Genomic DNA, 18,454 nt, shown 5'->3' with positions numbered 1-18,454 from the left:
CACTGAACAGAAACATTTATATATAAAAATAATAACTAACATTATCTATCTGAGGAGCAGACTGCTTTGAGTTTAACTCCATCGCAGAACTCTCATCTTGAGCAAGAAGGCGACAGTGGAAAGGAAAAACTTGAACCTTTAGCAGAACCAGGCTCAGGACAAGCGGACGTCTGGGTTATAGGAACAGATACACAATGGCAGGTCAAGAATGGCATGTTAAGAATGACATAGTATCAAATGAAAATTGTTCAATTTTAACAATTCATTTAAGGAAATGAGGTCAACTTGTCCTCTAGTATTCTAAGCTTAAGAAAGCTAACAAACCAACCCTAACTATAGGATTTATCAAAAAGGAAAGTCTTAATCCCAGTCTTAAAACTGGACAATGTGTCAGCCTCATGGACAGAAACTGGAAGTTGGCTCCAAAAGAGAGGAGCCTGATAATTGAAACATCTTCCTCTCATTCTGCTTTTGGAAACTCTAGGAACCACAAGTAAACCTGCAGTCTGAGAGCAAAGTGCTCTGTTAGGAAAACATGGAACAATAAGATCCCAAATATAAGATGGAGCTAGGTTGTTGAGAGCTTTGTAGGTTAGAAGTAAGATTTTGAATTCAATTCTGGATTTGACAGGGAGCCAATGGAGAGAAGCTAAAACTGGAGAGATATGATCTCTCCCACTAACTCCAGTTAAGACTCTGGCAGCAACATTTTGGATTAATTGAAGACTCTTCTAAGAAGTATTTGGACACCCTTCAACAAACCTGGATGGTTAACACACATCAACAAATAAATATCCTCAGTTGGGCCATTCATGGATGAAGATATCTGAGATGCTTCCCTAAATGAATGTAATAGTTTTAAAATTAATCACATCTTAAATCCTGGGTTAAACAAAGAAGACTGGATCTTGACTGACATGTGCCCATTGCTTAGGTTTGATTCCCTACTCTGAACGCTTTCACTTATTTGACTGAATGAAGGGGAACATTGGAGTTGTTACAATTGCTAATGGACTTATTTTGTTTGAAGATGTTTTGCTCTCTCAACCATTTTTTTTTTAATTTAAACAGAAAAATGTAAAAATGTCAAGCTTCAAAACTGCAGTTGAGTTTCTCCATTTGTGCATGCTGAACTCTTGCAAATCACTCTTCTACGTGGAAGATGGCACTGGAGATAGACTCTCTTGTCTGAGAAGCAAAATGTCCTCAAGAATAAAGAAAGATAAGTTAATTTTCCTTTTAAATAACCTGACATATATGCAGGGGGAACCATTGAGATACAAAAATCCCGCTTAACTCTAGTTGAAGTGTCTGGTTTAAGATGTGATGGTTCCATGGACTGCCTGCTGAACGTGTTGCCCCAACATTGCTGTTCAAGACACTGCAAATCCAGGACATGGCAAATGTATCCATCCATGCCTGTTTCATTTGACATCACATCACTTGAGAAGCAGTGGAAACCGTCAGCAAACAATTTCAGCGAGATACTTTCAACCCAGACCAGACCATTGCATTGCTGGACTTATAATTTTCCACCACTTGTTAAAAAAAATGACAGTTTTTACAGACAGGAGCATAGGTATGCCATGGTAACTTTACTATCACTGATTGTTGCCAGTCTCTATCTGGAGCAAGAGAAAAAGAGAGCCTTGAACTCTTTCCAGAGAACAGATACTGTATGTGGATGATGCCTCGGTATAAAACACAAGCTACTAAAGTAAAAGTGTCACCAGACTCATCAACTGTTGACGACAACATTAAGCTCACCAGAGAGGATGCCAACAGCAACAAGCTGGCTTTTTTTGGACTGGTCGGTGCACACAGAAAGAGATGCAAGCTTGAGCACTGAGATTTATAGAAAACCACCACGCACACATCAGTATCTTCTATTTGTATCTCCACAGGAAAACAAACTTTATGTCATTAACGTTACACCATGTGGCCAAACATGTTCCCACATAGACGGACGGGAAGGGAAAGGAACAGAAATACGTATAATTTTTTTTTTAAATGATGGACTTTTGTGAAATCAATGGATCAGTTGCCTATATACAATCTTGGTGTATTGTTTTTATTCTACTAGTGCTTAGTGTATTTTTATTAACGTTGTTCTTAGCTCAAATTTTAGATCTTATTACTGTTTTTCTTTTACATTTTAATACTTTTGTTGAATGTAACTGGGACCCTGTGTACACAATTTCATTCCACCACATGTACCACATAAAGAACCTTGAATCCTTGCATAGAAATTGTAGATTTTATTGGTTTTCTTCATGGTGCTTAAAATGATAGTTTCATGATTTGATTTATTGGAGGGTTCAGTCTTTGTTTTTCCAAAACTCCAGTCCAGATTTCCCCAGGATTTCCACCCATGACCAGAAAGATACATAGGCTGAGTCCCACCAGTGGTACTTGTTGCACAGTTTGAGAACTGTGGACTTAGAACATAGATCATCTTTATAAACCGTAAAATCAGACTGCAAGCACAGTTTTTGTAGGGTGACTATAAGTGCACCATTCATTTTTTGTACTGCATTTTGTTGATACTGGAATATTCATACTGACGTAGCGTTTAACCGTGTTGTCATGTTGACTGTGACTCCTCATTAAAGCTCTTGAGTTTCTCTTTTTTTAATTACAGCTGCATCTTTCCACATGAAGTCAGACACTTAGGTTAATGGTAGTTTTGGCCTTTTAGGGACACGCTACAGAAAATGTTTCATACACTAGAAATATATTAAAACGTGCATGTGCATTCTGAGTCTGCAGACATAGAAAGAAATGTTAACCTTTTTTTTAATTATGTTTCTCACTTCATCTTGGGCTGAAGTTATAAGAAACCTTTTTTATAATCTTAAAGGATGCATGCACATTTGTCTGTTAGCAAAATATCTTTTGAACCATTGTGCAAATTTTAATCTCAGAAAGTATTTACTACAATTATATCTACAACTGATTAACTGTTAATGTCAAACTAATTAAAGATGACCACCACAACCCACTTTCCAAAAGCAACAACACTATAACCAGCTGCTTCAAATGTTGTTAGCCCATTAAATGGCCGTAGCGGGTGCTATAACTTAGTCGGTTAAAAAATTGCCAAACATTTTTATAATGGTAAACCCTGTTTGTCTGTTGTCAAAATATCTTATGATCCAGTGGATGAATTTTCATAAAACTTTCAGGAAGTAATCAGTGGATGCACATCTGCAACTGTTTAACGTTTGAGGTGAATCAAATTTAAAATGCCGCCCCAGCCCAATGATCTTAGAAAACGAAAAAGGTTATAATTGAGTCAGTTTTTAGGGTTTTGGGTCAAATTTTTGTGTGATAGCAGCTGAAAATCTACCTCCATACATACTCATCGTGCTAACAGATCCTGCAAGATCTGGTGATTTTGTGTAAGATTGCTCATGATGGCATGTTTCATGCTGAACCACAATAACTGCAGTTCTGTCGTTTCTCAACTTAATTTGATCTTAGTTCAAAACTGTCACGAAAGTATTAAGCCTTTAAATGTAGGTTGCTCTTTATCTTTTATTCTTTGTTTTAAATAATCAGTGCTCTTCTTCAAAACAGGGTAGACCTTTGAATCGTTTGGAAATACAATGGTACGAAGAAACAATATCTTTTTGAACAGATCCTTGAGAGACTGGCTCACTTTGAAAAATACAAATTCTCTTCCGTACAATGAATGACTAGTGTTGTACAAAACATCTCGAGTGGGTTCGTTTAGAAGTCACGCCATTATATATATATATATTTAAAGCATATATTGTTTTTACACAGGGAAATATTTTTGACAAATTCATTTAAATAAAAGAAAAAAAATGTATTTTTAGAGGTTTTATGGTTTGAAGAGGCCATTTGAGTTGAAGTGAAACATCTCTCACACATAAACACACTCACCACCTTCCATGCTCCTACTTGTCATCACTTTATTGTCAAATCCTTTTTATTCTTATTTTTTTAATCTTTATGAATGGGGGATTCATTCTGAGTGAAAAAAATAAAAGAAATCAATTGAAACCTTTCAACATTTTGCATGAGGTGAAGACTTAGTTGGATGAAATGTCAAGGTGCGGTCTTCTTACCTGTAGCTGTAGAGGGTTGAGGCCAGACGCCGCGGCAGCTGCCATTGTTGAGGGAATGAACTGCATTGGGTAATTCTCACCTGGTGAACAACCAAAACAACACGTATTATACAGCGAGGTGGGGTCAGAGTTCAACACAAGAACCAACCTGCTCTTCACCTTCAGCCCACCGCTCTGTCTCTTTCTCCCTGTCTCACTCTTTGTCTCCTTCCCTGTTCAACTCATGTTTTTATACATAAGAAACACGAAGGGTCACGAACGTTTTATTCAGAGGTTAATAAATCCCACCATTGGCACGAACAAGTGCTTGAGCCCAGACTGAGCAGAGCTCACTCAATGGGATGCACTCACAAGCAGAACAAATAATCCCCACTGTTTGTCCTTAAAAGGGTTTTCATGTTTTAGTCTTTGTTGAGAAACTGTCCAAAGTCAAAGGGGGTGTGCAATAATGGCTTTTAAACGCTTTTCTTTATGTCTCGTTCTCGTTGCAGCCTTGCAGGGGGCTATGCTCGTGGCTAAACATGGATTGTTCTGCTTGGCTTCAGGGGTTGGGGCTGCCTCATGTCAGGTGAGCACCTGGAGGAATGTATGGAAGCGAGGAATGTGCGAAGGACGGGGAGACGCACAGAAAGCAGGTGGTGCAGAGAAAACAGGACCAGGTATTGTGCGTGTCTGTCTGTAGGTGTGGCCTCAAAGGTTTTGTTGAGAAGCTCTTTGAGAAAAATGCTTGTGAATTGTTAAAACATGTAACATGCGTGCCTTCTTTAGAACGCTTTTTTTAGAAGACAAGTGATTAGTCCATCTGAATCATCAGCACGTTGACAGTTTTGAGCTGGTGCAAAGCACAAGAAGATACTTAAGAGCATCTGTGTGCTTTTATGTGACTGAGAATGTGTGAAACTCCACGTTGCAGATGTGCAACTAGCATCATGAAAGACACATTCCAGTCCGCAGTGTGTCCAATGAATCGATCCTAAAGTAAATGAAGGACGTGTGTAAATCTCTCCGCTCATTTCCAGAACATTCCTTACCTGACACACTTCGTTAACATCCACTGGGATCACAATGTTTGTTGTGACGGAGCTCGTGAGCGTACCTGGCTTGTATGACATGCTGGGTGGGAAGAGGAAGCCTTGCTGTGCGGCAGCGGCGGCGGCTAGAGACCGCTGGTCGTGTGGAAACACCGGGATCATCAGAGGTGGCATGTGACCCTGGACCTGAGAGGAAAGCAGACAGCAAGAGGAGATAAAAGGAAAACGGGGAAACGTTAAAGAATCTCGATGAAAAAAAAATACCATGAAAACGTAAATGACTTGAAGCCCTCGTAGAGCGTACACCTCCACCAAGACTCTAGAGTCACAGTAACATCTTGTGCACAGACAGACAAGAATCTTTAAAAAAAAATCCTGGATCCAGACGTTTATCCAGACCACCACCAAAATTTAATAATTCGTTTCTCAACATTTCAACATTGAGTCCCCGTGACTCAATGAGACTAGCCTGTATAAATTAAGGTTGAAGGAAATTTCCTGAAAATTTCGTAAAAATCCATTCAAAACTGTTTCAGTAATCTTGTGCACAGACAGACAGACAGACAGACAGACAGACAGACAAAACAACGCTACAAAAACATAGCTTCCGTGGCGAAGGTAACAAATGATTGAATCAGTTTGCTTTTCAAGCACTTTACGTAAAATGTAAATATTCTACTCTATGTGTTATTAAGTAAAGTAAAGTGCTATGTGTTATCATTGTATGTTCCCATACAAAGACACAATTGGCTCTCTGCATTTAAATAATCGCACCTGGGATACACCCAGGTGGAGCAGTGGGCAGCTATGTAAGTACCCGGGGAGCAATTCGGGATTGGGTGTCCTGCTCAGAGACACCACGAGATATGCATGACAAGGGATTGAACCCAGGACCTTGGGGTCTCGAGTCGGCTGCCCTGCCGCTACACCATCCTAAAAACAAATACTGTTTGTATTTTTTTATCTATGAAAAAAAAAATCAAATGATTCTAACCAAAATGCTGAAATGTCCATGTTGCACCACTAGGGGGCGAGAACATCCATGTTGATGATGTCTTAAAATACAGAGGGCGAAAAAACAATCTTGGCTTGGATAAATATTTTTCCTTATTTTTTTTCTTTGTCATTTTAGCACAGTCAAATTCTCAGTGTCAAGATCGCAATAAAGGGAAATACCCAAATAATAAGTAAAAATAACTTTGTACCGGTTTGAGTTTTGTTGGCGCAAAGTGATAGGGGCATATGTCCAATGGGCTGCTATGTCATAGATTTTTAAAATCCTCTATATCTCATGACAAAGTCACTAAAAGTAGAATTTTTTTAAATATCCGTTTTTGTCACTCAAAACTCAGTTTATGGGTAAATGAGAGGTACAAATGTAATAGAAAACACCAGTTTTTTTAATGATCAAGAGCAGTGCATACAAAGCTTTACTTATTTACCATATTTAATTACTGTTTTTTTAGAAATATTTTATAACTTAACACATTTAGAAGCACAATTTTTATCCCTCAAATCTGTGAGATATTAACAATATCAAGTTGGATATTTTTCCACATTTTAAATAAATAAATGCTAAAAATTTCTAATAAACTGAACAAACATTGTTTTAATAAGTAAACACAAAAATCACTGATTTATTACTTTATATTTTACTTCAATATGTAAAAATTCTCTGTGTAAGTCATCTGAAAGTGACTGCAACAGCATCAAGCTGCTGACACAATAATGCTAAATAAAACCTTTAACATTTAATATTTTTTTGACAATATCTAGTTTAAGAGGTTCATTTGTCTAAAATTTAAAATCACAATACATATTGCTCTACTGCAGCAACATCTACACTTTACTAAAACTCCAGTGTTTCAAGATATTCACAATAAAGTAAATTAAAAGGAAGAAAACTGTAAAATGTTGCAGAAAATATTATTTGAGAAAAAAATGGTTAATTAAAAAAAACATCTAGAAACAATGAAATTATGAGAAATAACCTAAAAAAAATAAAGAGAGGATGAACTGCATCAAACAAACTTAATGATGTAAAATGTATTAAAAAAAATTTAAATTAAAAGTGTAAAAACATAATCAAGCTTTTTAAACAGATGATTAAATATTCAAATAAACTAAACAAGAGGGGCAAGTGTTAAAAAGCTGTTGAAACAACAGAGAGGTTAAAAGCTGCCTTTCATGTCGGCTTGAAAGACCTAAAACTGAAGACAACATATCAAAGATGACCCTGAGGGCGTCTCAGAGAAAAACCACCAGGCTGTACATCCCCTTCCATCTTATCTCTATCTCTTTTCTTTTCACTCATTTGTGTCTGACTTGTAAAATTATGTCTTCCCCCTTCTTGCTCCCTTCTTTTATTTCTCTCTTGTTGTTTTTCGAGCTTTCGTTATTTCCTCCATCGCTTTTGCAAAGTTTTTGTCTGAAAGTTAAGCAGCTCCCATAACCTGTTGCTGAACAAGAGAACAGGAACAAGAGAAGGTGAGACATTTGGTTTCTATGCATTGACGTCAGAAACATTTGTAACGTTGGGGGGGACACAATGAGGGGGGGGGGGGGGGTCTGGGGTTCCACCCCAAGAAAATTTTGAATAAAGTATATGTCATTTTCTGCATTCTGGTGTATTTTACCAGGTTGTTAAACATCTAAGTTAGTAAACACTTGATTCAATAACTATCAACAGCTCTCCTGTGAATTGAGCACGCTCCTCTCACGCATCCAAACACCCACCCCAACCCCAATGTCAGCTGCCGGCACTAATGTAGTGCTAAGCTAGCGGTGCACGATACAGACACGCTAGCTAAGATGCTACAGACATAGCACTCTACTTCTCGCAGGCATCCTAGCCCCCCCACCCCAATCAACTGCTGGCACTAACAACGTGCTAAGCTAGCCTGCAACACATAGATGTCCCCCCCTCCTCCCCCTGCCCCGTCCACAAAAAAACCCCAAAAACTCAGAGATGAGCGCCTTGCCAAGGTAAGTGACGTCGGGGAAACACCGCATGCAGTGTGGTGATCTGTTTTAGGTAACCAGGAAAACCTGGAGTGGACTGGGCAGCTGTGGCTGAGTTGTTAGAGCAGTCGTCCTCCAATGTAAGAGTTGGGGTTTCAATTCCACCAGCAGTCACATGCCCAAGTGTGCCTGGGCAAGACACTGAACCCCTCATGTGTGTCCCATCAGTGTATGATGATGCACTGATTAGTCTCTTTAGAATGATTTGTTCAATTAGCTTTGTAGAGTGCTGTATGAATGGGTAAATGAGGACACAGATTGTAGTGTAAAGCGCTTTGAGTATCTTGATTAGATAGAAAGGCGCTATACGAGTACAGTCCATTTACCATGGACTTTTAGTGGTTTGAGTGTTCTCCTGTTAATAAAATGGGATGGATTTGTTCTCTAAGTAATAGAAACAGCACTGGGTGAACTAATATTTCATGGTAAACGTGGGAGGGTCCAAATGAACATTTTTTTAATGTGAGGGGACTATGCAATGCCTATGATCTTATGATGATTGGAGTTTGATGGTGACAAGACCAAGATTAAAAGAAATACAAGGAAAAACTCTGAAACACCTGAATGTGAGTTGGATTTCTCGGGCACAAAATGATGGTACGTATGCACAAACTAGACCGCTACATCACCGTTTCTGACACAAAACCACCTAAATATTGTTGAATCTCTACTTTTGGAAAGTGTTTTAAAATATATAAATGTTTCTCACCAAAATCTTGCCGTGACCTACTTCTACTTTCTACTCTTGTAGACTTTTCCCTTCTTCTCTTTCCATTTCTGTCCTCTGTCCAGTGCCACCCACCTCCATCCATCTCCTTTAGTACCAGTGCATTAGCCAAGCTGACACTGCCTCACCTCTCACCCCCTCCCATTGACCTGCTGACAGTTCATCATGAGCTGTCAAAGCTCTGCAATCAAGGTGCTGCTGGATTCCAATGTGCTTCTGCTTCTGTGAGGTGGGGTCATGTTGCTGAGTTGGTTAAATAGGATGACGATCCTCTGCAGCGTTAGTGTGGGAGGGGGTCAGTATAGGGCAGTTAAAAGAGAACAATTTCTTCTTCTTTCAGCTTTTCCCTCTTCAGGGGTCTCCACAGCGAGCCATCGTCCTCCATCTCACTCTGCCCTCACTCCAACTACCTCCATGTCCTCTCTAACTGCATCCATATCCTCACTCCAACTAGCTTCATGTCTTCTCTAACTGCATCCATATACCTCCTCGTTGTATTTTTCCTGACAGCTGCATTCCTAACATCCTTCTACCAGTATACCCACTGTCCCTCCTCTGGACATGTCCAAACCATCTCAGTCTGGTCTCTCTAACTTTATCTCCCAGTTGTTCAACCTGTGCTGTACCTCTGATGATCTCATTCCTAATCTTATCCATCCTTGTCACTCCTAAGGAGAACCTCAAAATCTTCATTTCTTCCACTTCCAGTTCTGTCTCCTGTCTTTTTGTCCATGTCTCTGTCTCCAGACCATGCAACATAGCTGGTCTCACCTTTGACCTTTGCTGACACCTTTTGTCACAAATCACTCCTGAAACTTTTCTCCATATACTCCATCCTGCCTGGACTCTCTTCTTCACCTCTTTACCACACTCCCCATTTTCCTGGATAGTGGACCCCAAGTCCTTGAAGTCCTGCACCTTTGTGACCTCTGCTCCTTGTAGCCTCACTGTTGCACCTCCTCCCACTCGTTCACACACATGGACTCTGTCTTACTACGGCTGACTTTCATTCCTCTTCTTTCAAGCGCATACCTTCACCTCTCCAAATTCTCTTCCACCTGTTCCCCGTTCTCACCACAGATCACGTCATCTGCAAACATCATAGTCCACAGGGATTCCTGCCTGACCTCATCTGTTAGAAAAAAGGAGCGACTAAACGCCGATAAAAGAAAGATAAGCAGGATACTGATTGACTTGTTTGTGTTTAGAAATTTAAATTATTATTTAATCAACAGGAAGGGGTTCAGAAAATGAACTGGCTATGAGTTTAATAACTGATAAACAATATAAAACAACTAGGATGTAATATTTACACACACATCTATATGTAAAATGTTTTTTTTAATTATATTTTCTTTACTATGATAAATAGAAAGTTGACATATGTTTATGTCTTCCTCCCAGTGATGCAATAAAGTTAGATTTTGGTTGCGTTGGAGCGTTCCCTTCTCTGAGCACAGCAACAATAAAGATAGTTAAAAGTTAGATTTGTTTGTGAGTCTTCACGTGATCAACAGCTGATCAGCTCTTCGGACGTTGTTTTTGAAAACCCCGATAAACTTTGGGATGAACTCAAACCCACAGAAAACAGACTGATGGTCATCAGAGGTCTTTCCATCTAACGGGAGCTTCAAAGTCTTGTGATGTGGAGGAACACACATTTCTCAAACACGCACACACTAAAAAGAACAAGAAGACAAGAAAGAGAGAAGTTGGTGGTGTGTGTGTGTGTGTGTGTATGGGGGGGGGATCTTATAGTAGGACAAAATGCTCCCATTCATTGTATACCTCTGGGAACACTGGGACTGACTGGGGCTGCTTCTCCAGTGCAAACACACAAAGATCTCCTTTTACCAATGGGAGGGGTGGGGGTGTCCGATGAATGGAAGGGGTGGGAATAGTGGGGGTGGGGGGAGTGCAGCCTCCTTAAGAAAACACAAGAGTCCCCTTCCTCTAACTAACTGCCCACCAGACACATTGGCATACACACCTAGGCAACAAGGAGCATGTGTACACACGCAGAGACACACTCAGGATTAATGGTCCTGTTGTGTGAGGGCAGCGGCATTATGGGAGGGGGTGGGATGGGGGAGGGGTATTGGTGTTGTCTGGCAGGTATGCACACACGTGCGTTTGTACCAGTGGAAAACTTTATCTCATCCATCGCTTCACACTAAGATGTGTAACTACAAATAACTGAAGCAAATTTTATTCTCAGAGTAATTCCCAGTTAAAAAAAAAAATGTATTTTATGATTTTATGAAAACCAGAGGATGAAGGACTCACAGCTTCATCATGAAGCCCATAAATCTAAAGACAATCCGATGTAAAACATTTTAGAATATTTTATTATTTTTCCTGCTACTGCTAGGCGTGCTAATTTGTAACTTGAGCTTTATATTCCGTAAGTCATGTTTGTATTTTCCTTCAATATTAGAGTAAAATTTGTGCATCTATTACAAGTTTTAAAAACAGACGGGAACAAAATTATTTAGCACTGTGTGATGCCCATTTATTAGAGCTTTAAGCAAGGGGAACTGTGCTTAAAATATCTACTGTATATGTAAGAAATTCATTGTTAATAACCTGATTTTTTTTCCCCACTTTAATTTTTATTAACATTTTCAATAGTAAATAACATTCCAAGGATATATCACATACATTTTCCAGATTATGGTAGCCTAAGCAGGTTTCTCTTTACAAAAATAATTCCCAAAAACAACAACAAAGGGGTACACACACGCATACAACAATAACTACAATACTAATAATAAGTTAATAACCTGAATTAACAATAAATATTATAACTGTTGTAGATAGCTCTTTGAACAACCTCAGACTGGAGAAAAAGTTTGAACTGACTGGACTGATGAGCTAATGACTCCTAAAATAAAACAAACTTTATGTCAGTTCATGGAAATGCTATTTTATAAACCTTCACATACCACAATTTTTTCTATACAAGTCACAGTTATTTGCATGAGTTAGCATGCCTGCAATTTATACAGCGAAGCGATGTATTTATGTTTTTTCCCCATATTTATAAACTAATTTTTGGCTGAGATCTGACAATTTCATTCATTCTGACATGGAAAATATTGATCACTACCACTTTCAGCCACTAGAGGGCCGTAGACTAATACGGCAAGCCAAGTGTCTCATTAAAAGGTAAAAGTGGCTATTAATAAGACACTTGGCTTGCCATACAGAGCCACCTTCATCTCTCTCTGGAACTCCTGGAGCAAACGTCAAATCAGCTGCATTTCGCTGCATCGCCCCGGCGAAACGCAGCTGAGTTGACCATTAAAGTGCATTTATTAAGGAAAAGTTCAACTGAGACACACCTTTACTATAATGTCGAGCAAACAAGTAATTGTTTTTTAGTGTTAGTCTTTTAAAATTCTTGTTAAAGTCCTACCATGCACGCTCCCGCGGCCTTTATATGGCAGCCAAATGATTTTTTGCACAACACCTGCCCACATTTCCAGGTTGTCAGCGGTGACGCATAATAAATGCGACTTATATGACGAAGTGACGTATTTATGTATTTTTCCACTTTTTTAGACATATTTGGACTGATGCAACTTATACAGCGGTGCGACGTGAACGGCGTCAAGTACGATAACTACTGTAGCAGTTTTGTATTACGTGGTTAATATTGAGATATAACTGCAGGAAGTGTCCAAGGCTGCATAGTAAACGCAACAGCTAACCACAGTTGTGCTGCAAAACTTTGTGAATCTTCATTATTAGCATGGTGGCAATGTAAAGGCTTGTAAATAAAAAACATTCACCTGAACCAGCTGTTTAAAATGGTAGAAACGCACTTTAGCCTTGGCTCCTCTCAGACCAGCTGTTAGCTCATTGGTCTATCAGAACTAATCAACATTTCTTTAAACTGATCCACAAAGATCCATCCACCACAAATAAGTTCAGTTATTAACTGTTCAAAACACATTGAGATATCTCATTTCAGGCTGATAATGGAGCTGCTCATCTTGACGTTGTGTTGCCTGCATGTTCATTTCTCACACTGTACTGATTTTGACAGCAGTCATTACCTTAAAGCCAAATTGTTTTCTGGACATATCAGCTGTAAAAGGTGTGCTGCAGCTGCATGCTGTTGGCTTGTGTTAACAAGCTTCTGTTTAATGACAGCTTCCATCACAGAGGGTGAGACGCAGCAAGATGTTTAGTCCTCCTTGGTGTTCAAGCCAACAACAAAACACCACAAATGTTACTTTAACTCAAAATCACAAAGTGCAGTGTCCTTTAATAGTTGTATTTGCTTTTGTTTATTTCCTTAAAGAAGTGTATGTGATTTCATGTGAATTTTTTTATGAAGCATTCACACTTTTGTGATCCATTTTTCTTGCGTACATTTTTTCGGCATCTTTCTTGTTCCACAATTTTTTGTGCTATTTCAACAAATCATAAATCAAAACATTCAGCTCGTTCAGGACAATCCTTTAGGTATTGGTGCAACTTTTAGCTTTTTGACATATTTAGCGTTTTCTGCCTTTTTTTCCTCATAGAAAATGAATTGAGCTCATTTTACATCCTTCAAATCTTTAGATCTGTTTGCAACCTTTTACTGCTCCTTTCACATTTTGTTCTGCTTCAGCTTCTTTCAGCTTCCTTCTGCAAATTTAAACTTTTTTCCAGCTACTTTCAGCTGTTTTTATTCAGCTGTTCTGTGCTCCTTTCAGATTCTTTCTGTGAACCACATTTTTTTTCCATCTTCTTACTTCTTTCTGCAAATTTCAATTTATTATTCACCTTCCAGCTATTTTCTGATAGTTTCAGCTAATATTTAGCTGTTTTAGGCTAATTTTTGCTTTTTCAGCTAATTCCACTTTTTTCCTTCCCTCATTTCAACTCAATCCACTTCATTCTGGTAGTTTAAGCTTCTTTTTAACTTTTCAGCTACTGTTCAGCTATTTTTGCTACTTTCAGCTTTTTTTTTTTTTTGCCAATTTCTTAATTTTTTTGTGCTCATTTCTGCTTAATGAAATCAAATTCAGCAAAAATGTGTTATTTATGCTTTCTTCTGATGACTTTGGCTTGTTTTTCAATTTCAGCTACATTTCAGCATGTGTGTAGCTAATTTCAGCTGTTTTCCACAAATTTCTTCAGCAATACGCATTCACACTGCATTTATGGATGAAATGTGATTTCTCTAGTTTAGCATACATGTGTGATCTGACTGTTTTCAAAGCAGGTTTTGTTTTGTTGTACTTGCAACATAAATTTGCAAACACTTTCAGAATACTAAAATCTATTATTCTTAAATTTTAGGTGAGAAATAAGCAATCCTATAATCCCATCTTAAATCTGCTGTAATGTCAGATCCAGTGTTGTGTGAGGGCAGCAGTACACTTCAGGTGCCACTGTGCTGCTTTCTCCCTTAAAAATAAATAAATAAACCTTTTTTTTTACAATATCTGTAATTGTATCCTGCAAACAAAGTCTACCCCTGCCTTTATGAGTTGGTTTGGAAATGACTTTGTGCGGCTTTGGTGTTTTGACTTGTTTTTGCAGAGCCAAACTAACTTGTAAAAAAAAAAAACACTAAAGCATATCAAGGTGGGCCAGAAACTTGTTCTGCAAGGTAAAATTATAGTTTATGTCAAATGCTTCTGGTGACACTGATGAAAGAAACAACAGCCGAAAGCCTTCTGCTGGTAAGGGCCTTCTAAATGAAAAATGTATCCACACATTATTATTTAGTTTAATGCACCAGATCAAAAAATACAAGAAGAGTGAGATTTTGTTTTTCACCTCAGACCTCCTCTGTTTTAAGTCAGCAGCCATCCATCGTGCAGCTGCAGTGTATCAGCATTGAGCTCAATCGATATTATGGGCTTTCCATTACTACTTATTTTGTCTGAAGCTGTAGTGCCAACGTAGGAGCTGCCTATCCGTCTAACAGCCTCTTGGCTGCTCAGTCGTCGTGCACATTTGTGCGTGGAGCGTTGAGCTGGAGTCTGTCTGGTACTCTGACAGGAGAAAAGCTCTTGGCTCCGAATCAGGCTGTAAAAAACAGCTGAACGAGAGAGGAAAATAAGCTATCAGGCTCAATAAATTAACAACTCGTTTAGCTCTTTTACACTGCTGGATGTGCGCTCGAACGCAAAAACTTTCAAACGTGGTGAATGTTTAAAATCTTTCGAAGCGGCACAAAACAATGAAAAGCAACAATTAATAAACGAAACAGCAAAAGGAGGAGGAGGGCGGGTGAAGGTGGAGATGGAGGAGTTATAAATGAAGAACAGAGAGAAAGAGAGAGGGAGGAGGAGGAGTGCGGCTTTGCAGTCATTAATTAGCCCGTTAGCTAGAGCCCGGGCGGTGCGGTTAGGGCCTGCGTCTTTGTGGGCCTGAAGGAAATGGGCCACATATGCGAGCCATTATAAGAACCGACTTAACAAAGACACATGCCTGTCAGCCACCATGGGCTGGGCCGCTGTGCGCACGGCGCACAAAAGGACCGCCACCGCTGCGTTCGTGTGAGCGGGTCTGTATCAAAGTTTTTCCACTTGTGTGTGTGTGTGCGCGAGGAGAATGCATGTACTGTCCACATGTGTGTGATTATCTGTTACTGTCGACTGTGTTAAGTGTAGGAACATGCATCTGAGAGTGTGGGACTGTATCCATCTAAAAAAAAAACCAACCAACAACCCCGTATCTATGTGAAGAGATGAACCACCGTGATGGTTTTGTGGTGCGTGTTGTCTCTTTCATGTGAGCGGTGTGCGTGTTTGTAACAATATCTATCAGAATGAGGCCTCGGAAGCATTTCTTTAACCCCTGGACATCCCCTGCTGGCGCTCCGCACCACTTAAAACCACATGACAGGAAACCTGGGTCACTTTGAACTAACACGCCTCCCCCCACCCATATGAGCTGACAAACACATTGACACCATCCAGTGACTGAAGCAGGAAAAAGTGACACAAAAAAATGGCTCCAGCTAGGTTTTTATAGTCTGCATTCATAAAGTTTTCACATATTAGCGCTGATCTATAAACTTTAACATGTAATTTTGAAAAAATGCTATCGGCTATAGCTCGGTGACTTTATTTGCTGCAGTGATGCAACCATTAAGCCAGAAACACAGAAAAAACTGCAGCTCTTCACGTTTTTAGGCAAAAAAAACTTTCCCGTGGATTTCCTATTTCTTCCATCTGGACAATGTTTTTTCACATGAAGATGTGAACAACAACTGGCACTTTCAGAAAAAAAAAAAAAAAAAGTGGTTTGCCGAACTGAGGCCCATTCTTGTCAGCTGAAACAGTAGCATTTGGTCAGCTCCTCAGAGTATTGGCCTGAAACGAGCTCGAGTCTGGAACTGATAAGTAGAAACAGACTGTTGCAGCGCTGCCTGTGTGTTTAAAGCCAACACACATCCGACACAGCGTAAACAGCCCGTACCCAAGTGACTAAACCCTGGAGCTTAGCCATAATAATTCTAAACCTCTGTACAGTAGATGCACCATATGCTTTTTGCTAACTTGGGTCTGTTTGCCAAGACTTGCTATTGTTCTGGAAAGTACTTAAATGACGAAAAGTTGCTGCAAACTCCACAATGAGCTAAGATTTTTTAGCATCTTTATAGTGAAAACAAATGTTCTTGTTGCTACTTTATTTTACATTGCACCCTTTCTTAGCAGAAAACGACGTTAATAGTGTGGATGTTTATGAAGCATTCACACTATTGTGATACATTTTTATTCCGTACATTTTTCGGCATCTTTCTTGTTCCACAATTCAACAAATCATAAAATCAAAACTTTCAGGACAATCCTTCTATGAATTTTGGTTTTGGTTAAACTTTAGTTTTTTTTTAATATTTAGCCTTTTCTGCCACTTTTTGTCTAATAGAGACTGAATTGAGCTCATGTTACATCCTTCAAATCTTTAGACCTGTTTTCAACCTTTTACTGCTCCGTTCATGTTTTGTTCTGGTTCAGCTTCTTTCAGCTTCCTTGTGCAACTTTAAACTTTTTTCAGCTACTTTCAGCTAATTTCAGCTGTTTCTTTCAACTGTTTTGTGCTCCTTTCAAAGTCTTTATGCGAACTACAACTTTTTTGTGCTTCTTTTAACTTCTTTCTGCTGATTTTAGCTTGTTATGCTCTTTTCAGCTTATTTCTGCAAGTTTCATTTTTTCTGCTATTTCAGCTACTTTTGAGCTGTTTTATGCAAATTTTATTTTTTGCTAATTCCATATTTTTTGTACTCATTTCAACTTTTCAGAAAAAAATGTGCTCTCGCCACTTCCTTCTGGTTAATTTAAGTTTCTTTTAGAAAGTTTTAGCTATTTTTCAGCTGTTTTTTGCCAATTTCAGCTTTTTTTTTCAGATAAATTTTTAGTGCTCGTTTCTGCTTTGTTCAGTCTAAATGCGTAAACATCTGTTATTTCTGCAAACTTAAGCTTATTCTACATTTTCAGCTACTTTTTAAAAAGCATTTTAGTATTTTTCAGCTAATTTCAGCTGTTTTCAGATAAAATCACGTTATTTTTGGTGATTTCTGCTACTTTCAGCCTAATTAACTTATTCATGCCAATTACAGCTCCTTTCAGCTAGTTTCAGCTTTTTCAGCCACTTTTTAGCCCTTTTGGACTAAATTTAGCTTTCTCAACTACTATTCACTGTTTTAAAGCCAATTTAAGTTCCTTCCACTTCCTCCTGGTAGTTTAAGCTTTTTTCTGCCTTTTCAGCTACTTTTCAGCTATTTATTTATTTATTGCTAATTTCAGCTTTTTTGGCTAATTTCCTAATGATTCTGCTCATATCTGTTTATTTAAATCTACAGTAAATCAGCAAATACATGTTCTTTCTGCTTTCTTTTGCTAACTTAGGCTTGTTCTTCAATTTCAGCTCCATTTCAGCATGTTTTTAGCTAATTTCAGCTGTTTCTCAGCACGTTCTTCAGCAATAAGCATTCACACTGCATTTTCGCAGGAAATGCAAGTTCTCTAGTTTCAAATGTTTTGGATTCGAGTTACTCTGAATTGGTTTTAATCTGTATTTACAGCAGACTTTTTCAAAGTTGTGCATGAAAAGAAGACGCGCTCAAGAGCTTTGTTTTCCACACATCCCTTCATCCTCCAAACCGTTTCGACACAGTATCCATTGCTTCACAGCATGGAAGAGGATCCAAGCAGGAGTCGGGTTTTATGGTCTCTCTTTCTCCCCCGGGGCTAAGAATCCTAATGAAGTCCGATCTGAGCTTTATTAAGAGCTAAGAGTGAGGTCTAGCAGAAAAAAAAAAAAAAAAACTAAGGGAAGAGGGAGGGACAAAACAAGCCTCATTAACTCCATCACACCTCCAGAGCACATAGGGAGATCCAAAGCTCTGGAACGATGGGGGGTAAACTGGATACGAGGCTTGACTGATCACAGCACCAAGTGTTTTCAGATCCTCTTCGAAGCCGATTCAATTTAGCAGTAGTCTAACCACTTAAAACAAAATAAAAAATAAAATAAACTGATCAAGCACATACAGGCAAAATTCCCACGTGGCTACGAGCCACAGCGTGCAAATTTGCCAGCATTTGCTTCACAGCTGGTGGTAATGT

At 38.9% G+C, this 18,454-nt stretch overlaps 1 protein-coding gene across 1 annotated transcript in view; it reads right to left on the bottom strand.

Annotated features, from left to right (window-relative positions):
• The window catches only part of LOC119416093 (transcription factor SOX-6), a 145,700-nt gene that overhangs the window by 41,970 nt on the left and 85,276 nt on the right, over window positions 1-18,454 (bottom strand). Inside the window, exons 7-8 of the mRNA XM_037683271.1 lie at window positions 5,191-5,311; window positions 4,095-4,174 (exon numbers count right to left, since the gene is read on the bottom strand). Of these exons, the coding sequence (XP_037539199.1) occupies window positions 4,095-4,174; window positions 5,191-5,311 (201 nt within the window). The remainder of the gene's footprint in view (window positions 1-4,094; window positions 4,175-5,190; window positions 5,312-18,454) is intronic.

Source organism: Nematolebias whitei, chromosome 10 (assembly GCF_014905685.2).
Source record: "Nematolebias whitei isolate Nwh7 chromosome 10, NemWhi1, whole genome shotgun sequence".
NCBI lineage: Eukaryota > Metazoa > Chordata > Actinopteri > Cyprinodontiformes > Rivulidae > Nematolebias > Nematolebias whitei.
Note: the sequence above shows the minus strand (reverse complement) of the source record. Positions and strands in the feature narration are given on the sequence as shown.